Source organism: Bos indicus x Bos taurus, chromosome 2, assembly GCF_003369695.1.
Source record: "Bos indicus x Bos taurus breed Angus x Brahman F1 hybrid chromosome 2, Bos_hybrid_MaternalHap_v2.0, whole genome shotgun sequence".
NCBI classification, from domain to species: Eukaryota; Metazoa; Chordata; class Mammalia; order Artiodactyla; family Bovidae; genus Bos; species Bos indicus x Bos taurus.
The window spans coordinates 119,163,048-119,188,666 of NC_040077.1; the positions used below are offsets into that span (position 1 = coordinate 119,163,048).

The following is a 25,619-nucleotide window of genomic DNA, read 5'->3' on the forward strand; positions in this document are numbered from 1 at the left end:
ACTGCAAGGAGGTCCAACCAGTCCATCCTAAAGGAGATCAGTCCTGAATATTCATTGGAAGGACTGATGTTGAAACTGAAACTCCAATACTTTGGCCACCTGATGCGAAGAGCTGACTCACTGGAAAAGACCCTGATGCTGGGAGGGATTGGGGGCAGGAGGAGAAGGGAATGAGAGAGAATGAGATGGCTGGATGGCATCACTGAATCAATGGACGTGACTTTGAGTGAACTCCAGGAGTTGGTGATGGACAGGGAGGCCTGGTGTGCTGCAATTCATGGGGTCGCAAAGAGTCGGACACGACTGAGCGACTGAACTGAACTGAACTGAAGTGACCACTTCTAGTGATGGTAACACTGTTTAGACAGTTTGGGCAGTGTCAGCTTCATGCATCCATCATAACCATGGAGCTTCTACCAGATGGTTCTAGGTAGTTCTCTTATAAAGCAAATGACTGAAAACAATCTTTTGGGTTGGCCAAAATGTTCCTTAGGTTTTTCCGTAAAATCCTATGGAAAAACCCCAAGGAACTTTTTGGCCAACCCAATATTATTCATTGATGAGGGAGAGTATATGTCCGGAAAATGACAGAGATCAAATTGCAAAATGTTAATAGTGATTAATTTAGGTGTGGGGAATAGAAGTAATTATTTGTGTAATTCATTTTTTCCCCAAATTTAATAAAATGGGAACAAAAATAATCCTGCCTGTGCCTGAAGGCCAGACAGACAAGGAAACAGACTGGAGGGAATGTTTCAAGTCCAAATTCCAGGAAGAGCAGCCAGGGAGAGTCCAGAGAATGAGAGCAAAGAACTTGGACTGCAGTCAGCTTTGCTATTGTTTTTGCCTGTCCAGTGTCCATTCCTCCCCCTGTTTAATTTAGGGTCCCCCCCTCCTCCTCCTATGAATTCTGTTCTGGTGGAACTGTCACTATAGATGCTCCACTGTTTCCTGGTCACAGTTCAGGGGCCAGTCAGCCCCCTTCTCCCACGACTTTTGAGAGTTGAGCAGCTTTGCCTCCTCCTGGAAGCCCTCCCTCCACTGGGGCAGGTGCCTGTCTTCTGTGCCCCCAGAGTTCCAGCTGTCAGAACCCTTGTATTCCAGTGCCTGTAGGCCCACCCCCTGTCCTCAGCTTTAGGCAGTGCCTGGCACATGGTACTCAGTACTTAGCTGAATGAATGAGGCCCACGTTGCTTAGAGCTGATGAAGGTACTTGAATGTTAGATTAAAAGATCCCAGGTAGGGACTTCCCTGACTCGGAGCTTCCAGTGCAGGGGATGCAAGTTTGATTCCTGGTTGGGGAACTGATCCCACATGCTACAAGGCATGGCCATAAAAACCAAAAATATAAAAAAAATGAAGATCCCAGGTGCTCTTGTAGATGTTCCAGAAAATTTGGCAGCAGCTTCCTGGCCTCCAGTCTAGTCCTAGCTTGTAACCACCTCTCCGGAGTCAGGGAACTCTTAGGCAGCCAGGTACAGCCTTCCCTGAATCCCCACTGTCCCCCAGTTGGGCTGTGGCCTCTCTTCCTGAGCAGCCCCCCAACTATCCCCCTCTGCCTGTGCAGAAGCTTGAAAGAAGGTGAAGCTGAGCTGTTGCACTTAAAGAGGCCACACAAGGGGACATGGAGTAACCACCATCCTCAAACTAAACCTCGTAGACTTACAGGCCTGGACACCGGAAGGATACAGCAGTCAATGCTGGCCTCTGAGTCTCATATGTGTGCAGGCAGGTTGCACACCGTTTCTTTGAAATGTATCTTCCAATCCAGACTGACTTTGGCCTAATGCCAGATTGACTTTTTAAAATTAATTAATTAGACTGCACTGGGTCTTAGTTGAGGTACATGGAATCTTCGATTGTGGCATGCAGGATCTTTAGTTGTGGCATGTGGAACCTTATTTCCTGACCAGGGATTGAACCCAGGCCCCTGCCTGGGGAGCAAAGAGTCTTAGCCACTGGATCACCAACCACGGAAGTCCCGTCTGACTTTTGAGTCAGGATTCAAACCCAGGCAGCCTGACCAGAGTCCTTGCTCACCACCTAAACCCTATTGCTTTGTCAGAAGAAGCATACTACAGTGCTTAGAAAATGTAAAGGTGTTTCTAGGATCAAATTCCTTAAGCCTGTCCTCATCGTTTTTGCCTCTTAAAAAAAAGTGTTTTAAAAATAGAGTGAGAAGGAGAATGATTAAGTATTACAGACTGCAGTTTGGGGTTTTAGAACAATTAACGATGATATCTGCTTATCTTAAGAATATGTAAAGACAACCACTAGTAGAACAAACAGAGTCTGTACCCTTCACAGCAGGGGTGGATGGATCTGCTAAGGTTCTTGGTTTACAAACAATGGCAAACAACTCTGACCAACTTAAGCAGAAAAGGAATTTATTGAAAGGCTCTTGGGAGCTCATAACAACAGCTCTTGGAAAACCTGGCAGAGCAAATGGGCAGAAGCCAAGGCAGGCTGGGCAACTGGAGCCCCAGGGGCAGCCTGGATGGGATGCTGCTGTTAGCACTGCTGCCCTGGGTCGTGGGTCTTAGCATCACTTGCTGCCAACGTGGGACCCTCCGGCTGTCTGAGTGTAAGTCATGGGTCACAGTGATGTCAGTGATGCCGTGTCCAGAACACTTTCAGTTTCTGTATTCATAGTAGGAGCCTGGGCTTGGTCTCCCACCAAGTCACACACTGAGGGATTCCCCTCAAATTAGTTGATAATGCAAATACTAGGGAGCCCTCCAAGAAGGCAGCTCCTCTCTACAGGGAAGACTTGGGAAAAAGAACGCCTGGTGGATCTGTTAGAAGACAAGAATGAGGAAGAAGGAGACACTGAGAAGTGTATGAAATGAGATGGGCTCCCGGACAGCAGGACTCATTTGGAAATGCCATCTGTCTACAGAACAGTGGATGCGAAGTGCTGCATACTTTATATTTCCTGAGCAGATACTTTAACAAAAGGAAGGGTGGGCAAATGCAGCTTTGTTGATGACACCCATCTTGGTGAGTTCCCAAAGAAAATAAAACTTTTTTTCTGAGAAGGAAACGGTGATTGCCTTGGCCTTCAGAAATACTTTCAGAGAGGGCTGTGTATGATGAACCGTGGGATCTAGGACCCTCGGAAAGGAAGTGAAGAGCAGAGGCAACTGATGGACTGGGAGAAAGAAGAGCAGCTGAGAACCGGGAAGGTTAGACATGTTTAAAGAATAACTATGACTTATAGAGCAAAAGAGCTGGAAGGAGGCAATCATGGTCAAGAGCTCCCACTTCCAGAAATGGAAACGCTCCTGGAGGTCCTAGGAGTGAGGAGGTGACCACAGGACCAAAAGGTTGGGGTGGAGAAGAGTGTCCAAAGCTGTAGGAAAGACCAGGAGGAGACGCCAGGGTCGCAGAGGGCTGTCCACGTGGGTTTCAGCATCACCCAGGATCACGGCAGGAAAGGAGGAGACAGGAAGCAGAGAGGGCCCAGCCTCTTGAACATGGAGGAGGAGGGATGTGTATGACTGTAGCCAGGACATGAGGTGACTTGAGCCCCAGAGGAGCCAGCACTCCTATCCTGGGAGTAGCACTGGGCACTTGGCAATGCTGCCTCACACCCCACCTTCCCTACCACCCTGACCGTGCAGAAGAGCAGAGCAAGCTGCAGAAGATGCTGCATCCAGGAGAGACTGGGATCTTGCTGGCTGGCCTTTCTACCTCCACTCGTTTCTCAAGGGCTGAGCCCGGAACTGCTGTTTCCACTTTCCATGGTAACTCATGACAAATGGAAATGGGACCTACCCATTGATGTGCTATGGAGACACTCAAGAGACATACATCGAATTTACACTAAGAGCCCAGGTCTTTTGATAACTTACCTCCCCTATGTTCCCCCATCTGCCCAGGGCTTCTCTGCCCATAGTTGGCCCTTCACAAATGCTGACCAAAGCCTCAGGAGCACGTCAGCTCTGACTATCACTTAAGAGAGGCTCCAGGGAGTCCAGTTAGTCTGTGGGAACAACGGCAGGCTCCGCCTCCCCCGACGCCACCCCAAGGCCTCCAGGGAGCTCATTTCAGAGACGACATTGGGTCCTCATGGCTCTGCACAGCCTCTTTACACAAGCTCCCTTCTCAAATTTGCCCATCCTGTCTAATATATGGTGGTTACCTCTGGAGAGTAAAGCTACAGGTGACTTTCTTTTTTTCTTTTCCTTTAGGCTTAATTCTTCCTTTAAAAAAAAAACTGTAATAAAATACATATACAATTTACCATCTTAACCATTTAAGTGTATAATTCAATATTATTCAAGTATATTCACATTGGTTTGCAACCAATCTCCAGAACTTTCAAACTGAAACCCTGTACCCATTAAACAACTATTTCCCCCTCCACCCATCCCCTAGCAATTACTTTAAATTGCTTTCGTTTTCACTCATTTGTAATTTCCAATTTTCTAAAATGAGTATTGTTTTTACAATTGAATTTCAAAAAACCCAGAACATTTTGTACAATCTCCTCCACTTTGCAGTCAGGGGGCCGGGGGCCTGAGCTGGGGAGAGTCTGCAGGGAGAGTCCCGTAGCACCCAGGGGCCCTACAGCCCCTCGCCAGGGAGGCCACGGTTCCTTCTGCCGCACTTTCCCCTCAGGAGGAGAACGGGCCAGGCGCTGTAGCAGGACAAGTTCTGGCCATGAACTGAGTCCTGGCTGAGCACCCAGCTATCCATGGGGACTCAGGATGGAGCTTCATTTCAGGACTTACTCCATCTCTCTTCTTACCTCAGGGCTTTCTTAGTGGCTGGGCAGGAAAGAATTTGCCTGCAGTGCAGGAGATGCAGGAGACACCGGTTCGATCCCTGGGTCAGAAAGATCCCCTGGAGGAGGGCGTGGCAACCCACTCCAGTATTCTTGCCTGGAGAATCCCATGAACAGAAGAGCCTGGTGGGCTACAGTCTGTGGGGTCTCAGAGTCAGAAACGACTGAGCACACATGCACCCTCTTCTCACTTCACTGAGCCCCAGGCAGTCCTCACGGGGCACCCTTTGTCCTTGGGTGGCCCATGTCTCTTGTCCCCAGAGATTCTCTGGCCAGTCAGGCCCAACGCTCCGCTCATCTCAGGCCCCCAAGCCAGCATGTGAGGAGGTGAGAATGGAGGCAGGCAGGGGCCTCTGCTCACACATGTGGTTCCTCAGTCGGTGCCAAGTCTCACCTTCTCTAGGACAATCAAAGAACGTTCTTTGGGTGGCTCTGGAGGAGGTGGGGTGGGGAGCTTGTAGGGGTCAGGGCAGGAGTAAGGGTTGAAGGTAATGAGGTTGTGAAGGGTAATTTCCGCCTTGTTAATCTGAGGGTATTTGTTACCAGCAGTGACTTCTGCACCCACACAGAAAACCAGCTGAAGTGCCGAAGTGCGATGCTCCAGAGTGTCAAGGCCTCTTGTTTTGCAAATAAGGGACCCAGGCAAGTAAGGAGAGGCAATTTGCTTGATGCCGGGCGGGGGTGGGGGACAGCAGGGAGAGTGGGGGCTGCACAGGAGGTGGCAGCACAGCTGAAATTGGAAGCAGGTCCCCTGGATCCCAGGCACACCTGCCACCTAGTGGCTCCACCAGGTGGAAATCCCAGAGCAGAATAAGTCAACTGGGGGCCGGGGAGCGGTTGGGTCAGAGGAAGGTCACAGGTTCCCAGGTGCACCAAGAGCTAGAGGGGGCAGAGTGGACCAGAACCGGAAGCTCAGCAAGAGATGGAAAGGGAGGGCCGCCCCGGAAACACTTCAGAAACTGGGGGTGGGTGGGGGAACCCCCAGATGGAGTCTTGCCGTGCCCAGTTAACCAGACATGATGTTCCTACCAGGGCAGGGCTGTACCAGGAGGCCTGGGGGCCTGGAGAGCAGACAGCAACCTTATAATCCTTCCAATACATGTGTGGGGGCAGTAGTCAGGTGCTAGTCAGAGTTACTAGGTTGAAGTGGGGGTAGGGGGACAGAGGATAGCCTGCAGAAGAGGCAGGTGTGGCCCCCCAAAGCTGGGTGTGACCTTCTGGCCCCTTGGGGTGAAGCGGCATGAGGCTCCTCTCAGGAGGGGTGCGTCCCTTGCTGGCCCCCTGGGCTACTGTTCTCGGCCAGAGGCTGGGCCTGGCTGCCCGGGGAGCCCGTGTCACCCAGGATGCTGCCCACGGTCACCCTGCTGAGGCTGTAGGAGCTGTGGTGGGCTCTGTGGCCACGGCACTGGGTCCCCGGGCACATGGCCTCCCGGAAGGCGTCCCGGAAGCGGGTGGACATGAGGCTGTAGAGCACGGGGTTGGCGGCCGAGCTGAGGTAGAAGAAGACTCCGGAGATGACGTGCACGTACTGGAAGGCCAGGAGCAGGCCCTCGGTCCAGCGGGACACGAAGCTCCACATGAGGCGGTCGATGTGGAATGGGGCCCAGCAGATCCCGAACACCACGACCAGTACAACTGCGGGCAGAGAGGGCGCCTGTTCTCACCTCCGTGCCTCTCCCACAGGCCACCCATGCCCACAGTCCAGCTGGAAGCTTCTGGAAGTCTGTCTGCCCTGGCCGTGCGCCTTTAGGAGAGGCTACTCTCATGCCACTGCCACTGACTGACCAGTGGGCGGTGCCCTGGACCAGCCGTGGACACCCGAGCCAAGCCTGGCCTGGGCCGGTTCTCTCGCCGTGGAACTGGAACTGAGTGTGTGACACAGTGTGGCTAAGGACCCCTCTGGTGACACTCGGGGGCCATGCCTGCTGATGCATAAGCAGGGAGAAGCAGGAGAATGGGGCCTGTGGTCAGAGGACAGTAGACGGGGAGGTCATGGAGGGAAAGGGAGATGAACACCGGCCCCCATACACACACACACACACACACAATGAACACCAGCCCCCCCAACACACACACGAAGAACACTGGCCCCCATACACACACACACACACACACGATGAACACCGGCCCCCATACACACACACACACACACACACACACACGATGAACACCAGCCCCCCACACACACACGACGAACACTGGCCCCTATACATACACACAGACACACACACATGATGAACACTGGCCCCCATACACATACACACGATGAACACTGGCCCCCATACATACATACACACACACACACACACACACACGACGAACACCGGCCCCCATACACACACACACACACACACGATGAACACTGGCCCCCATACATACACACACACACACACACACACACACACGATGAACACCGGCCCCCATACACACACACACACACACGATGAACACTGGCCCCCATACATACACACACACACACACACACACACACACACACGATGAACACTGGCCCCCCCCACACACACACACACGACGAACACTGGCACCCATACATACACACACACACACACACACACACGATGAACACTGGCACCCATACATACACACACACACGCACACACACACACACGATGAACACCGGCCCCCATACACACACACACACACACACACACACACGATGAACACTGGCCCCCATACACACACACACACACACGATGAACACCGGCCCCCATACACACACACACACACACACACGATGAACACTGGCACCCATACATACACACACACACGCACACACACACACACGATGAACACCGGCCCCCATACACACACACACACACACACACACACACGATGAACACTGGCCCCCATACACACACACACACACACGATGAACACCGGCCCCCATACACACACACACACACACACACGATGAACACTGGCACCCATACATACACACACACACACACACACACACACACGATGAACACCGGCCCCCATACACACACACACACACACACACACACGATGAAAACTGGCCCCCATACACACACACACACACACACGATGAACACTGGCCCCCATACACACACACACACACACACACACACGATGAACACTGGCACCCATACATACACACACACACACACACACACACACACACACACTGAACATCGGCCCCCATACCCCATACACACACACACACACATACACACACGATGAACACCGGCCCCCATACACACACACACACACACACACACACACACACACACGATGAACACCAGCCCCCCACACACACACGACGAACACTGGCCCCCATACATACACACACACACACACACACACACTGAACATTGGCCCCCATACCCCATACACACACACACCCACACCCACACGATGAACACCAGCCCCCCACACACACACGACGAACACTGGCCCCCATACATACACACAGACACACACACATGATGAACACTAGCCCCCATACACACACACACAATGAACACTGGCCCACACACACACACACACGACGAACACTGGCCCCCATACATACACACACACACACACACACACACACGATGAACACCGGCCCCCATACACACACACACACACACACACATGATGAACACTGGCCCCCATACACACACACACGATGAACACTGGCCCACACACACACACACACACACGATGAACACTGGCACCCATACACACACACACACACACACACACGATGAACACCGGCCCCCATACACACACACACATACGATGAACACTGGCACCCATACATACACACACACATACACACACGATGAACACCGGCCCCCAAACACACACACACACACACACACACACACGATGAACACCAGTCCCCCACACACACATGACGAACACTGGCCCCCATACATACACACAGACACACACACAATGAACACTGGCCCACACACACACACACATGACGAACACTGGCCCCCATACATGCACACACACACACACACACACACACACACGATGAACACCGGCCCCCATACACACACACACACACACACACACACACATACACACGATGAACACTGGCACCCATACATACACACACACACACACACACACACACACACACTGAACATCGGCCCCCATACCCCATACACACACACACACACACACACATACACATACACACACGATGAACACCAGCCCCCCACACACACACGACGAACACTGGCCCCCATACATACACACAGACACACACACATGATGAACACTGGCCCCCATACACACACACACGATGAACACTGGCCCCCCCACACACACACACGACGAACACTGGCCCCCATACATACACACACACACACACGATGAACACCGGCCCCCATACACACACACACACACACACACACACACGATGAACACTGGCACCCATACATACACACACACACACACACACTGAACATCGGCCCCCATACCCCATACACACACACACACACACACACACGATGAACACCAGCCCCCCACACACACACGACGAACACTGGCCCCCATACATACACACACACACACACACACACACACGATGAACACTGGCACCCATACATACACACACACACACACACACGATGAACACCGGCCCCCATACACACACACACACGATGAACACTGGCACCCATACACACACACACACACACACACACACACTGAACATCGGCCCCCATACCCCATACACACACACACACACACACACTCTCTCACTGGAGGGGAAGGGAGATGAACACCGGCCCACATACACAGACACACACACACACACACACCCACTTGCCTGCCTTGGCCCTAGAAGCCTTCAAAGCCCCAGCCCCCAGCTCTCCTGGGCTCAGCTCAGTATCCTTCCTTCACGAACTCCCCTTTCTTTGAAAGGTCCCATCCCACCCCCAGAAAAAAGGCAGGACTGGCAGCCAAGACTTCACTCTTTCTCCAGAGCGTCCCTCCAGCCCTGCTCTTAACCCTGACCTTCCTTGGGTCTCTGCCATCAGATCTGCCTTGATTTCTGTCCCTTGTTCCCCGTGTTTGCTTCTCCAGCTCACGATCCTTCCCCCGCAGTGTCTCCCCCTCTTACGGCCCTCTGTGGCCTTCCTCATAATCTGGGATTTCAGTCAGAACATGGCTTACAACATCCCCAGCACATGGCCTGGTGCGTAGTAGGTCCTCAGAAAGTGAAGATAGGAGAGAGAAGAAAACCAGAGCCCCAAGCCAGCAAGCAAGGTGGCCTTAAGGAAACACCCCACTTTCCCAGGGTAAGAGCCACCCCAGAGGCAGAGACTCGGCCCTAGTGGGCAGGGAAGTAGGAGGCAGCAGGGGCAGGTGGTCTCTAGTGCAGGGGTGAGCACACAGCTCCAGGTTGGGTCCACCTTAGGAGGCGGCACAAGTGACTGTGGGATCTGGGACACTGTTCTTGGGGGTGAGAGGAGTGAGTCCCTCTGTGGAAGCAGGGCAGTCCCCAGTTCGCTGGATAAAATCCCTTCGCTTTGACCAAGGTCTCACCAGCCCCATCCTGTCCTGGCCCACCCCACCTACCTGATTCAGACCCTGTGGAACAGGGCAGGGTGGGGAGAGAATCAACGACTGGGTTAGCATCAGTTTGCCTGTTTTCCCCAGGACCACTGTATATGAGAAAGTGTTAGGCCTAGGGCCATCAGATTATTACACAACTGTTAGATCAATTGACACCCACAACTTAGGGGGATGGTATTAACTATTTGTTTAGGAGTCCTGTGTTATAGGAGTGTGTAGAAGCTGTCAGGTCCTGGAAGAGGGCATGGCAACCCACTCCAGTACTCTTGCCTGGAGAATCCCATGAACAGAGGAGCCTGAAAGGCGACAGTCCATAGGGTCACACAGAGTTGGACACGACTGAAGCGACTTAGCATGCATAGGGCCACAGTAAGATCCAGAGTCTCAAGCCAGCTGAGTGTGCCCTAGCCAGCCCCAGCCCCCACTGTCCTGATCACATAGACCCTCACAAACATGCCTCTAATGAACTCTTTTTTCTCTCACTATTTTTTTTTTTTGGCTGTACTGTGTGGCATGCAGGATCTTAGTTCCCAGACCAGGGGTCAAACTTGTGCTCCCAGCATTGGGAGTGCAGAGTCCTAACCACTGGACCACAGGGAAGTCCCACAACCTCTTTTAGATCATGGTCACTTGTGTGGTCCCCAATGAGCCACAGACATGGCATGCAGGAAATTCATCACCTTGCCTTTCCAGCACCCCCATCCCCTTCTTTTGGGAATTTTGCTCCCCCTGATCCCACCATGTGGATCTATGAGGGCTGCTCACCTCAGCATCCTGCCACTCTGGCCCTGTGGCAAGCCATGACCTAAGCCCACCAATGAGAATCCTTCCCTGGGATTTTCAACTGCCACTAAGGGAAGAGGACAGTTAGTACCGCAGGAAAGGAGAACTCTGTGTCTGAGGTCATGCCCCCAGGCTGCTCAGGGAAGGACAGAACCAAGACATATTTGGGAGCAAAGATAAGAGACCTGGGGGTCCAGAGCCCATGAACAGCTCTGTCATCCTGGAGCCCAGCTTCTGCCCTGTCTGCCTTTGGTCCCATGAGCCAGCTTCATGGTGATATCTGTGCATTTGCACCAAGCCCTGACCTTAAAACAGTCAAGACAGCAGCTCTACTCTTGCTGTCTTAAGGTTCTTAATCATTTTTTTAACAGGGAACCCTGAATTTTCATTTTGCATTGGGCTCCACAGATTATGCAGCCGATCCTGCTATGAACCATTCACATTTATCCTTCGTGTCAATTTCTCACAAGTTAATCTAAAAGAGTATGCACACATAAGCATGCACACACGGGGATGGGGGTGGGGTTACTCCCCCTCACGCTAATCCCCCCATCGTAAACCCAAACATTCAACCCCTTCCCCCAGGCCCCGGAAACCCCCAGCTCCATGCCTAGCGCCTGGCTCAGTCCCCCTTCCCAGCAGCAACACTTACACAGCATCTTGGTCACCTGTGTCCGACCCCGATCCTGCAGCCCCCGCAGCCTGCAGCTGTCGCTTGTCCTGGCCCTGCCCTTGGCCTCCTGCCTGGGGATCAGCTGTCTCTCACGCCGCAGTCGCAGGCCGATGAGCAGGTAGAGCACGCTGATGGTGGCCATGGGCAGGCAGAAGAAGAGGACCGCGGTGGCCTGCACCACCAGGTTGTAGATGGCTTTCGGGCGCACCAGGGTGCACACAGTGGAGCTGGGCACCAGGCCCCGGCAGGGCACATCTAGCTGCCGGATGCCATGCAGGCTGGTGTTGGGCAGAGAGCAGAGCACGGCTAGGCCCCAGATGGCTGCGAGTACACGGCGCACGTGGGCGTGCGTCACCACCGACCTGGCCCGCAGCGGGTGCACCACGGCCACGTAGCGCTCGACGCTCAGGGCGGTGACGTTGAGCACCGAGGCCAGGCAGACGGTCTCAAAGAGCAGCGTGCGGAAGTAGCAGCCGCCTGCGCCCAGCAAGAATGGGTAGTTATTCTGCATCTCGTAGAGCTCCAAGGGCAGGCCCACGAGCAGCACCAGTAGGTCTGACACGGCCAGGCTGAAGAGGTAGTAGTTGGTCGGTGTGCGCATGGCCCTGTGGCGCAGGATGACCGTGCAGGTCAGCGCGTTGCCCACCGCGCCCACCGCGAAGATCAGCAGGTAGGTGACACAGATGGGCACGAACAGCTCCGTCTGCTGGGGCCCCAGGTACTTGAGCCTGAGCTCTTCATCGGTCAGGTTCAAGTCCTGGGGGTCAAAGGGCCCCAGAGCCCTGCTGCCATTGCAGGACAACAGGCTCCTTGCACCCAGGGACCTGTCTCCAGGGAGGATGGAGCAGTTGAAACAGAGAGGAACCTGTGAAACGGAAGAGAGAGACACCCAGAAAGTCACTCAGGGAACCTGGCTCTATCCTAATTCCAGCTAAAGGTGCCGTTGACACAAAGAGGGCCATTATTTTTTGTGCCACTGAGAAAGGAAAACTCTGCCATCCATTGTAAGACCCATCACAATTTCATCTTAAAAATGTACATCTTAGGGACTTCCCTGATGATCCAATGGCTGACACTCTGTGCTCCCAATGCAGGGGGCCCAGGTTCGATTCCTGCTCAGGGGACTAGATTCTGTACGCAGCAACAAAAATCCTGAGTGCTGCAACTAAGACCCAATGCAGCCAAATAAATAAAAAATTTTAAAGAATTCTCCCCAAAATATACATCTTAAAAATGATTTTTTAAAAAGTGGGACTTCAATTTGTTAAAGATTTATTTATTTATTTTCTTTTGGCCATGCTGGGTCTTCACTGCTGTGCAATGGGCTTTCTCTTAGTTTCAGGAAGCGGGGGCCACTGTTTGTTGCGGGGCTCAGGCTTCTCATTGCAATGGCTTCTCTTGCTGCCGAGCACAGGCTCTACGTGAGTGGGCTTCAGTAATTGTGCCTGGTAGGCTCAGTAGTTGTGGTGCATGGGCTTAGTTGCTCTGCACCATGTGGGAACCTCCCAGCCCAGGGGTCAAACCTGGGTCCCTTGCATTGGCAAGCGGATTCTTAACCTCTAGACGACCAGGGAAGCCCCGGAACTTCAATTTTTAATTTCACAAGCTACTGAAACCTTTGGTTAGTGATGGAAACTCTCAAGCACGCACTATGCCATCGGCAGTCCCTTTCAGTCTCTACTCTTCCAAGCCATGGACTTTGGGAGAGACACTCAGTTTGGGCACCTGTAAAATGGGCACAGTGCACAGTATCAGTTGGTCCTGATGAGCAAGGAAGGGTTCTGGAAACACCTGCTTGGATTCAAATCTAGCCTCACCAATTTCGAACTGTGGGACCATTTGCATGGTAACCTCTCTGTGGCTGTTCCCTTATTACAAGGATCCAGAAATTTAATCCATGAAAGGTATTAGCACACTGTCTGCCTGACACACAAAAGGGCCTGATTACATGACCTTGCTGGGAGGACTGGGTCACTGGGCATCAAGCAAGGGAGTGAAAGGGCCCAAAACTATAATGCTGATCCAAAAGTTAGTGCTTACTTCTGTTTTCTATTCCCTAACCGTTTGAAGTCCAAGTATTTGATACCTTTGATGCTGCCAGTTCTGAGGTTCACTCTCCTCCCTCTGGCTCCCCATCTCTTTGCCAGCCCACCAGAGAGAGTGGGGCTTCCCACGTGGCACTAGTGGTAAAGAACCCTCCTGCCACTGCAGGAGACATAAGAGACTCAGGTTCGATCCCTGGGTTGGGAAGATCCCCTGGAGGAGAAAATGTCAACCCAGTCCAGTATTCTTGCCTGGGAAATCCCTTGGACAGAGGAACCTGGCAGGCTACAATCCATATGGTCTCACAGAGTCAGACACGACTGAAGTGACATAGCAGGCAGATAGAGTAGCTAAGGACCCTGGCTGTGAAGCTAAACAGACTGACTGGGGATCAAATGCCAGGTCCGCCATCCTCTTCTGTGACAGGCCCTCACTGTGCCTCAGTCTCCTCATCTGTAAAATGGGTAAGTAGATACAGCCTACCTCCTAGCTAGTTTCTGGGAAGAGTAAATGAGAGAATTAAGTTCTCAGGAACATGCCTGATAAATTTCAGGTGCTCAACTCCAATGCATAGTGACATGATCCTTACTTCTCACCCAGCAAATGAAGGACAGTCGAAGGGACATGGGGCAGGGGCTGAACGGGATTCCTCTGGTCCTGTGGCTTGTTGCGAAGACTGGGAGCTGCCCACCTGAGCCTGTTCCTCAAACCGGCCACCACCACCTCCCCTCCCTTCTGAGCAACTGCCGATTTTCCGGCTTGGTTTCTGGATCCTCTCCCTGGATCCTCGCTCCAGCTCCATTTCATCTCCTCAGATGCGGGTTCGGGGCTTCCCTTGCCCACGTACCTGTGTACCCACCGTTCAACTTTCTTTTTCAGGTCCTTCTCTCCCCTAAATCCCAAGTATTCTTCACCCCGAGTATCTTCTCACCAAAGTCTCCACCCAGAAGCCTCCCCCAGCCTTCCTGCCTCTCTGACACCGAATCCCCGCATTTTGGGATGGAGGGGCATCTTCATCCCCTCAAAAGTTCCTCCCGCCCCTGCCTCCCCCGGCCTCCCTACCCGGGTTGCTGCGAGAGCTAAGCCGAGACCGCAGCGATGAGCTGAGAACGCGCAGGCGCCGACCCGGGTTCGAGAGAGGCTCCTGCGAACCCGGGGAAAGGTCGCCGCACCAGAGCCCCCCATGCCTCGCGGCGCGCAAGGCCGGCGAAAAGACAGATATACCCAAGGAGACTGCGAGTCCTCCGGAGAGCGGGGTGGCGGGGAACGCGTCTCAACTGGCCCTGCGATCCCTACCGCTCTGGGGCGACCCTGCGGGCGCGCCCTCCCCGCCGCGCCCACATCCCGCGCACCTACCATGCCGCCTGCGCCCCGCGAGATCCCAGGGGCCAGGAGCCCACGCGCCGAGCGCTGGCCGGGCGTCCTCGCACTGATCGACTGACGGACGCGGCGCCAGAGCGGGCCGACTGGCAGTCTGGAGGCGGCCAGCCCGCTAGCAGCCCGCAGGTCGCCCCGCCCGTCGGGGGCCAGGGGCGCTCTGGCCCAGCCAACAGGGGGCAGTGGCGTCCCCTCAGCCCAGTTTAGCCCCCCTCAACGGCTGAACCCTGACACACTTATCTGGGGGTCCCACCGGACGCCACAGACCGTAGCGATTGTGTTTCCAAGTGTTTGATGGGGGACGCTTCCAGGAACACCGGAACCCTCACAGCAACGCATTTTATAGATGAGCAAACTGAGCCTCAGAGAGATGCCACTGGAGTGATCAGGGTCTCACATCTCTGTCCCCGTGTTCCAGCATGCTGACTCTTCGCATAACCCTTCTTACAGTGTCCTTCCAGATCCCACCTTCTCCAGCCCTGCCTTTCAAACTTACCCCCAAGGACATCCCACCAGCCCCTCCAAATCAACAAGCCTCAAAGGGTCTCATCCCAGGCTCCTAGGCTTCACATGGGATTCCTCCCCTTCTGTCTATCTCAGTCCCTGGATAGCAGTCTCCACCCCCTCCCCCTTCACCCCCTCTGCCTTTGGGTCCTCCAGCCCCTAAGTCCAGGTCTTGGCTGTGCCCCCTCCCCGAGGACTGCTGTAAGAACCTCCACTGTCCCTCTAGTGTGGCCTCCCACCGCCCAGCCATCTTCCTGAACATCCCCACAATACCATTCCACTCCTTGGAAACCTTCTGTAGGGCCCAACACTCCCTTCTGAATAAGAACACCAGAGTCTAGCCTGGTATTGGACCTCCCCACTCCCGCTTGCCTTCCTGGTCCCCCTACCCCTGCGCACCAGCCCACACCCCCATAAGCATATTCTCCCACCCCAGATACCCCAACTAGCTCTCTGCCATTCAGATGTTCCGCCTGCTCTTCTCAGCCTACCACAGGGTGTCCACAGGAGGGAGAAAACTGTAGAGTGAGAAGAGCCGTGGATCCCGGGGTCTCCTCCTGCTCCTTCAAACTGCGCACTGGTAAACCCAGCAGGGAGCACCTCCTGGGCTCAGCCCCCCTCCTCCAGCCAGCTCCTTAGCTGAAGGAACTCGCTCTGGAGTTTAGCAACATGGATCTCACAGGCGGAAATGCTGGCTCCTGGGCCTCTTCCCAGGGTCTGATTTCCTTAGTCTGGGCTAGATCCAGAAATCCTCAGATTTGACCCAGAGGAACCCTGGCCCCAGAACCACACTGTGAGAAGCACTGGGAAGGGTTAAGCACAAAGCCCCAGGCCCCAGGAAGGCTGTGAGCTGTGTGAAGGGAAGAGACACAGAGCCTCTGTACCACCCTTGCCACGATCCTGTGCCCACCATGAGACATGACAGTGAAGATTTCGCATGGGGCTGGCACACGGCCAGCACTCAAGAATGTCAGTGGGATTTGAGTGGGATTATCTCTGCTTAACGACAACTGGAGGCGAGACGTTCTACCCTTAGACTCTCTCTGCCCCCACCGCCACCTCCTTCCCATGAGTCACTGTTTGGCCTTGGATACTGGGAGTTAGCCCCTGGCCCCCAGGCTGTCTTCCCAGGAACTCCACACGTAAACACAGCCCCAGGCTCAGGGAGGTTGCAGGCAGCGAAGAGACACAGGGTCCCCATGAAAGGATTCTGGTGTATCCCTGATAGTTAGCTACTCAGGCTCAGATGCATGAGCCTGGCTGGTGCCTTCAAGATCGGGGCTGCAGTCACATCAGATGAGCAGTGAGGGGCAGAGGGCATCACTGGGAACAGCCTACCATGGGGTCACAGCACTTAACATGAGATGATCTTTGTCGAGCCCTACCCACCTTACTGGAACACACACGACTCACACACACGACTACCACTTCACTCAGACTCTTGAGCAGCCTGAAACCCACTGTGGACCCTCTGGAGGTGCTCAGAGCCCAGAAGAGGATGGGGAAGGACCTTATCTCTGCCTTGTGTGCGTGCATGCTAAGTCACTCGGTCATGTCTGACTCTGTGCAACCCCATGGACTATATAGCCTGCCAGGTTCCTTTGTCCATGGGATTCTTCAGGAAAGAATACTGGAGTGGGTTGCCACGCCCTCCTCCAGGGGATCTTCCTGATCCAGGAATTGAACACGCATCTCTTATGTCTACCTGCATTGGCAAGTGGGTTTTTTTTTTTTACCACTGGTGCCACCTGGGAAGCCCTATTTCTGCCTAGAGAGGCAGAATGGCTCCTACCCATTAGGAATTCCTACAGCTGGCTGCGTCTTTCATAGCATTGTTGCTGTTGTTCAGTCATGTTCATCTCTTTGCAACCCCATGGACTGCAGCAGGCCAGGCTCCTCTGTCCTCCACTGTCTCCTGGAGTTTGCTCAAATTCATGTCCATTGAGTCAGTGATGCTATCTAACCATCTCATCATCTGCCACCCCACCATTCACAGCGTTAGCAGCCATCAAAGACCACGTGAGGCTAAAATGATGCCCTCCAAAAGGAGAAGGCCCAGTGGCCATCATGGCTGTAGCATTATCCAAAGGGCCCTGGGTGTCCCAGCCTCTGGGCCAGGGCTCGAGACCTCCACAGCAGCATGTCCCATCAGAACCCCCTGACATCCACTGCCTCCCACCCCGTCCTGAGGTGGCTTCCCCAGGGCCTTGTCTGTCTGGGAGTCCCGCAGGGCTGAGGCCTGGACTAAACGTTTGTCAGGTTCTCTGGGTGTGTATCTCAGTCTCAGGAGCTTGGATGGTAGACATCTACCAAGGCTTGGGTGCTAAGGGTCCACCTCCACACAACAGCAGTTCTGCCAGAGGAGTGCCCCTGGGACTTCTAGGAGCTGGTGGGCCCGCCTCCCAGGTTCTGACCCATCCACAGGGCTCGCTGGGCCTGAGGCCTGTGACAAGTCCCGTAGCCTTCCTCACCCTGGGGACTCCTGGAAGGCCCAGAAACCCCCACCTCCACCCTGCTTTCCTGCCCCCTGGGGATGAGACGAGGAGGGTGAGGTGAGCCTGGGGACCCTGAGGCACTGGACTGGATGGAGGGGCTGTTCTGAAGCCCAGGCAGTGAGGACAGCCCAGGAGCCACCAGTAATCAGGCTCAGTAAACAGGGAGAGCTGGGAAGAGCGAATGTTGCAGCAGGACAGTCCAGACTCAGCTGGGTGCCTCTGCAGGTTACAGCCTTTTCCACCTGGTTTGCTCAGCTGGGCCTGAGTAGGCCATGTCTGGGAGAGAGGAAAGGTCTGGGCCCCATGATTGGAGTCTGGAATGCATCTTAGGAAGCTGCGTGGCTTCAATAGTCACCCACACTCTACACACCACCAGGCCTGACTCCTCTTACAGAAACTGATTCACTCTCATGAAATGAGAGGGTAAAAGAAGGCAGGGGACAGTGGGGCCTGGATGAGAACCCCCAACCCACCACCCACCCCATCCACCTGGGCTCTCTGCCAGAGTTGTTGTTTAGTCACTCAGTCGTGTCCGACTCTTTTGCAACCCCATGGACGGTAGCCCACCAGGCTCCTCTGTCCATGGGATGCTCCAGGCAAGAATACTGGAGTGGGTTGGATCTTCCCTACCCAGGAATTGAACCCAGGTCTCCCACTCTGCAGACAGATTCTTTACCATCTGGGTCATCAGGGAAGCCCATTAAGCTCAATAACATGGGTTAAAACACTTAGGACTGAGCCACTCAAGAAATGGTGTTCATAACTCTGCTCAGAATTCTCTGGGAGATACTGGAAAACTGCCAGGGGTCAGGGCTGGGGGTGCATCGTTCTTCCGGTTGGGAGGGACAGGTCCCCAGACAGCTGTGGCCGGAGAGCTGGCCCCAGCGGGAGGGAAGGAGAAGACGAAACTGGGCGGAGCATGACCACAGCTCAAGCAGGCTGGGCCCTGCAGCTGGACCTCGGAGACCTCCACCTCTCCTGTCCGTGGAGAGATCTGCTTGAGGCCGTCTGGCCTTTGCCACCCAAGGGCCAGGCAGCTGGTTTCTGAGCTACCCCAGGCTGTCAGGTCCCCGAGGAACTGACACCCAGAGGGTCACCCACCTCCTCCCCCAGCCCCTGACTGGTGCCTCAGGCCTCAACCTCCACTTGTGGCCACAGTCACACAGCAAGAGGACCAGAAAAAAGCCTGGACCTCTCTCATCCTGAGCCTGTGTGTCCCTCATGCCTCCTCAGGGTATGTGTGTGCGTGTGTGCCACACACCTTCCTAGCTAACACACCATTGTTAAGAGGCACTATAGAGACTACTCCTTAGATTGTCCCCTTTAGGAATGCCCACGGTTAGTTCAGAACCAAAGCTCTGCCAGTGAATGAAGTCAGACTTGGGAATTCATTAGTTCACCATGGTTTGCTGTGTCTGCATTAGAGTTTTTCTTTTCCTTTTAGTTTCTATTTATTTACGTGTGGCTGTGCTGGGTCTTCGTTGCTGTGCAGGCTTTGTCTAGTTGTGGCAGGTGGGGGCTCCTCTGTTGTGGAGCACAGGCTTCTCATTGCAGTGGCTTCTCTTGTTGCAGAGTAAGGGCCCTGGAATGCTCAAGCTTCAGTAGCTGCGACTCTCAGGTTCTGCAGAATGTGGAAACTTTCCGGACCAGGGATTGAACCCTTGTCCCCTCCATTGGCAGGTGGAGTCTTAACCACTGGACCACCAGGGAAGTCTCTCCCTTTTAGCTTTTAATATTGGCACAATTTCACACTTACAGACAAGTTGAAAGAATAGAATCAAGAATTCCTATACATCCTCCACACTGATCCACCAAATGTTAAAATTTTACATTTCTTGCATCCTTTTCTGTGTGTGTGTGTGTGTGTGTGTGTGTGTGTAGGTGTGTCTGTGTGCTTAGTCACTTAGTCCTGTCTGACTCTCTGTGACCCCATGGACTGTATAGCCCACCAGGCTCCTCTGTCCATGGGATTCTCCAGACAAGAAAACTGGAGTGGGTTGCCATGCCCTCTTTCAGGAGACCTTCCCAACCCAGGGACTGAACCCAGGTCTCCTGCATTGCAGGTGGGTTCTTTACCGTCTGAGCCACCAGGGAAGCCCTGTGTGTGCACGTGTATATGCAATTTTTCTGGACTGTATGAGAGTCAGTCGCAAACCTTTACCACTTAATACTTCAGTTCTGGTTCAATTTCAACATGTTCCATGAATATCAGTTCCATGGGACTATCTTCCCAGAGGCAGTGGCGTACCAAGCGGTGAGTGTAGAGGGAACAGTCAGCCTGGGAGGAGTAGTATCTTGCCACTCAACATTGTGATTATAGAAAGCGGACCACTTCTAGCTGGTCTGATAACCACTTTACTTTTCTTCCCAATTATTGCCATTCCCAAGGCAGACTGCTTCCACAGCCAGTAGACACAAAAGCAGTAAATAGTCAAGTGCCAACAACAAAAAATAGGCTCAGGACGACAAAGGAAATACCATTAAGTTGGAGGAAATAAATGAAAGAACCCAGAAGTAGTGAAAAAATGACAATTGTTCGTGCAGATGGGTGAGTCTTTCTAAGGTTATCACAAGGTGAGAAGTGCTGGGTGTAGCCACCAGCAGTCGTTAGACTCGGGGAAGGGTACAAAACAGGACGCTGGGAGCGTGTGGTGGGGAGCTAGGCATCAGTGTGGGCACAGTTGTCGCAAAGTTAAAGATGGCCAGGAGTCTGCGCACTTCAAGGCAGGATGCTAGAAGATTATTCTATGGTTGAAATTCTTCTTTTTTTTTAATGAAACAAAGCTTTAATTTTTATTTTACAATTTATACATAAAACTTCTAAGGAACTCTCTGAATTTAACAAAATGTCAATAGCACATCTAAAAATAAACCTCAGGTAGTCAACATCCACAAAATGTTGAAAACTGATTAAAATATATATATAACGGAGAGCTACAACTTCGCTGTGAGGCAGGCATGCATTTATTTGACTTGGATAGCACCGTCATTTACAGTTCTTCTTTAAAACTACAGTGAAGATTGACAGCAGTCAATGGTAAACTACTGCTCCAAGTCAAAATCTCTAAACAAATAAAAATAAAGTTTAAACCCCTCTCTTGGATTAACCATGACTTGTGGTGGTGTAAGTACAGTAAATTTTTTGGTAAAAATATAAATTCTTGTAGCAAGTGATATGGGCTCCTGTGCCAGGTGAGGATCTTGGTTTGCAAATATCAAAACTGGCTCTGGCTAATTTAAGCATGATTTCCTGAAGACCAGGTAGCTGAAGACCTCTTGCAGCTGAAAGGGCTGGTAGTGTGGCAACATGAGTCCCAGGCTGGGACCCCATCCCTACTTCTTTGAGGCACTTGATGGACCCCTACCCAGGGTGACACGCCGGATGCTGTGAAGTTGGATCCTGACCCAGCACTCTCACTGTTTGGGAAGGGGAGCCTTCAGGCCCTCTGCAGTGGAGAAAGGATTCCCCACACAATGGGGCAGCCATAGCTCCTGGCAGACAGTACAGGTGCCAAGCAGCCAAACAAAGCACACACGTAAGGAAATGGCAACCCACTCCAGTATTCCTGCCAGGATCATCCCATGGACAGAGGAGCCTGGCAGGCTACAGTCCATGGGGTCGCAAAGAGTAGGAGGCGACTTAGCAACTGAACAACAAATCTGCCAGCCAGGGCTTCCCAGGAAGCTCAAGAATCCGCCTGCCAATGCAGGAGACTCAGGAGACTTGGATTCAATCCCTGGGTTGGGAAGATCCCCTGGAGAAGGAAATGGCAACCCATTCGAGTATTCTTGCCTGAAGAATCCTGTGGACAGAGGAGCCTACATGGAGGGCGGGCTACAGTCCATGGGGTTGCAAAGAGTCGGACACAACTGAGCAACTAACACTAGTACTACTATCTGCCAGCCAGGGGTTCAAGGGCTCTTCACCAGCATGAGAGAGAGGGGCTGGCAGCCCAGCAGCCTGCTGCTGGGCCTGAATGGCTTGTCCCAGCTCACAAGTGTCGACATAACCTTTTTGGAAAATGATACCCAGGAGAACATGTGTCTGCCAAGAAGATAAGAAATTCCAGTTATTCAAATAGGAAGGCCCAGGTCACACTCCTATTTGAGGAAAGCACATCTGGGAACTGAAAGTTTAACCCTTTTTATTAGTTCATTTGGACTCAAAAATAGCAGACTTATAAACAGCCTGCCCGCAAGAAGAGAATGTCAGTTCTCCTCCCAGCTGCCTTGAGGAGGAGATTATAATGAATTGGCTTTTAATACGTGAAAACAGGGAGCCCACAATGTTAAATAACTTGCCCAAGGTCCCCCAGCTAAGTGCTGAAGCTGGGATTTGACTCTAAGTTTATCTGAGTAAAAACTTTCCCTTTTATTCTGCATTTCTGAGCCTGGCTCTCCCGTTTTTAAAGCAGGTCAAATTTCAAGAACTTAAAAAAAAAGTTCATATGTATATTTACCCTCTCAGAGACTAGATTTGTATAAACACATCTGCTGCAGTTCCCCTCCTTTTTTACAAAAATATTTATTTATTTATTATTTATTTGGCCGTGTCAGGCCTTAGTTGCAGCTCACTGGCTTCTCTGGTTGTGGCATTAGTTGCCCTGCAGCATGTGGAATCTTCCAGGTGCGCCTGCTAAATCACTTCAGTCATGTCTGACTCTTGGCAACCCCATGGACTGTAGCCCACCAGGCTCCTCTGTCTATGGGATTCTCCAGGCAAGAATACTGGAGTGGGTAGCCATGCCATCCTCCAGGGGATCTTCCCAAGCCAGGGATCGAACCCCCATCTCTTACGTCTCCCGCATTGGCAGGCAGGTTCTTTACCACTAGCGCCACCCACAAAGTCCTACTTCCCCTTCTGAAGCCCATTTGCCTTTCCCTCACTGGGCTACGAGTTTTCTCCAAGAGCTACCTGGGTACATCAGGGTTCTTTAAGGCTCTGAACTCCTTGGGGCACCAGCTGCCATGAGCTAGCCTGGCACCCTCTAGCCCAGGGATAGTTGTTCCGTGGGGACAAGCTAGGCCACTGAGTGCCTTTCTCCAGAGTGTTGGTACCCAGTTCACTCTGGAACTTTTGGTAAAAATTCGAACATTCCCTAGTTAGGGCTTGATGCCTTCCAAGGGGTTATAACATGTGGTCCCAGCTCAGAGAGATTGTTAGATGCATTTCCAGGGACACAAGTTATTTTATCTTCATCCTTTGGCTGTTGGAGATATGATGCTTACGCTCTCTATGCCTCAGTTTCTTCATCTGGAAAATGGGAATGACAACAGACCTGCTTCATAAGGTTATTATGGAGATTAAATGAAATAAAGGATGCAGAGTTTCCAGGAAGGCGCTCAGCCAGCTTTTGATAACTGTTTTTCAAATAAATCAGGGTAGGTGCATGTCTCGGAAACTTGGTACAGTTTCTGAACACAAAGGAAGCGATTTTTAATATTTTTTTCCAAGGCACTGAGAGAAAATAATAAAGAGGTTTCTCTCTTTGTTCCCTGGCAAGAGGGGCTCGTGGAGAGTGAAAGGGAAGGACACAGAAGCTACAGACTGGAGGCAGGCCCCATCGGGAGTCACTCTCCACCTTCAGGTGGTCTCTCTGGGATCCTGCCTTCCTGAGAAAGCTCTCAAGTTCCCAGAAATTTCTCAAGTGTGTTTGTGTGCAGGCACTGTAAACAAGGTCGGGAAGAGTGGGCTGCAATCAGCAGGGCTTTATTAGGGCATAACCACTTCAGTCAGGCTGAACCCCTGCCACAGGAAAGGTTTCCAACCTCACCGGGCCCCAGAGGACCCAGGAGGACCCCAGCCCCCACTGCACCAGGCCCCTAGCAGGAAGGGGGCAGGGCCTCCTCTGTAATGAGGGAGGCCGGCTGCAGCGACGGCAAGGAGAGGCTGTGGACCAGCTCGGTGACCTGGGGTAAGTAAGTCCATTCGCTCCACCAACCTCAGTCTCCTCATCTGTAGAATGGGGACACGTATGCCCCTGGGGAACGAAGCAGACGGGATCCATCCCAGGCACTGAACAGTACTCAATTCTGAAGCTGACTGTGGTTATCTCCAGGGAGCAGATTAGGGTAATTGGTTGTTTTCTGATCAAAAGACTTTTTTTCAGCAGTCAACATTCATTCATCCTATAATATATATATAGATGTATTTTTCATTTTACTGTATTTTTAAAATATTTATTTATTAGCTACGTCGGGTCTTATTTTTGTTGTTCAGTTGTTAAGGCATGTCTGACTCTTTTTGACCCCAGTGAACTGCAGCACACCAGACTTCCCTATCCTTCATCATCTTCTGGGGTTTGCTCAAACTCTTGTCCATTGAGTTGGTGATGCCATCCAACCATCTCATCCTCTGTCATCCCCTTCTCCTCTTGTCCTCAACCTTTCCCAGCATCAGGGTCTTTTCCAGTGAGTCAGTTCTTTGAAGCAGGTGGCCAAAGTATTGGAGCTTCAGCTTCAGCATCAGTCCTTCCAATGAATATTCAGGGTTGATTTCCTTTAAGATTGACTGGTTTGATCTCATTGCAGTCCAAGGGATTCTCAAGAGTCTTCTCCAGTACCACAGTTCGAAAACATTAATTCTTCGGTGCTCAGCCTTCTTTATGGTCCAACTTTCACATCCATACATGACTACTGGAAAAACCATAACTTTCACTAGATAGACTTTTGTCAGCAAAGTAATGTCTCTGCTTTTTAATATGCTATCTAGGTTTGTCATAGCTTTTCTACCAAGGAGTAAGCATCTTAGTTGTAGATTTATTTTTTTTCCATTTTAAAAGGCAGTTCCTTTCTTAAACCTGAAAGCTTGTCTCTGCTCAAGCCCTTTGTTCAAGCCATCATCAGGGTCATGGTTAGTCTGGTCAGAAGCCTTCAAAGGACAGCTCAGGAAAACTTGGACACAGAAATGCCCTCCAGTTGGTCACGTACCCTGTGCCCCCAAGGGGCCCCCGAGGGGCCCCCGAGGCCCCTCCATATCGCTGACATTTTGTCACCCCAACTGTTATGCCTTCCCCTGTGTTGCCCCTGCTGCACACCCAAGTTTCCCAGGCCCTGTGTGAGAAGCCAGGAGCCACGCACCTGTTCTGCACTGCTCGCCTCCAGGTATGGCAGCTTCTGCCCTCCTGATCCTGGTGCAGGGGTCAGGATGGAAGGGCACCCTCTGCCCAAAGCCCACCAGGGGCACACAGGGGCCTCTGACCAGGAGCCTGGACCAGATCCTGCCCACTATATGGTCCCCAAGCAGGCATAGGACCCATCACACCTGACAGCATGGTCTTCTGGGCGCTTAAAGGGTTAACTATTATTTCTGTGAGGAGGGCATCATTGGCTCTCTCTCTCCCTGCTTCTCACTCCCCCTGCAAAGCCCTGATCCTGACAGACCACATTCCTCACT

At 52.5% G+C, this 25,619-nt stretch overlaps 1 protein-coding gene across 1 annotated transcript; it reads right to left on the reverse strand.

Annotated features, from left to right (window-relative positions):
- Positions 1 to 4,241: 4,241 nt before the first annotated feature.
- On the reverse strand, positions 4,242 to 15,284 carry NMUR1 (neuromedin U receptor 1). Its single transcript, XM_027516209.1, has 3 exons — positions 15,204 to 15,284; positions 11,784 to 12,669; positions 4,242 to 6,424 (listed from the first exon to the last, which is right to left on the reverse strand). The coding sequence occupies exons 1-3, from the start codon at positions 15,204 to 15,206 to the stop codon at positions 6,042 to 6,044; spliced, it is 1,272 nt and encodes a 423-aa protein (XP_027372010.1). The 5' UTR covers positions 15,207 to 15,284; the 3' UTR covers positions 4,242 to 6,041.
- Positions 15,285 to 25,619: the final 10,335 nt, after the last annotated feature.

Excerpts from the sequence above, each read along its gene's own strand:
- NMUR1 (XM_027516209.1), bottom strand. Across the intron at positions 6,425-11,783 it reads ACAGGTGACCAAGATGCTGT|TTGTACTGGTCGTGGTGTTC; the intron begins GTAAGTGTTGCT and ends CTCTGCCCGCAG.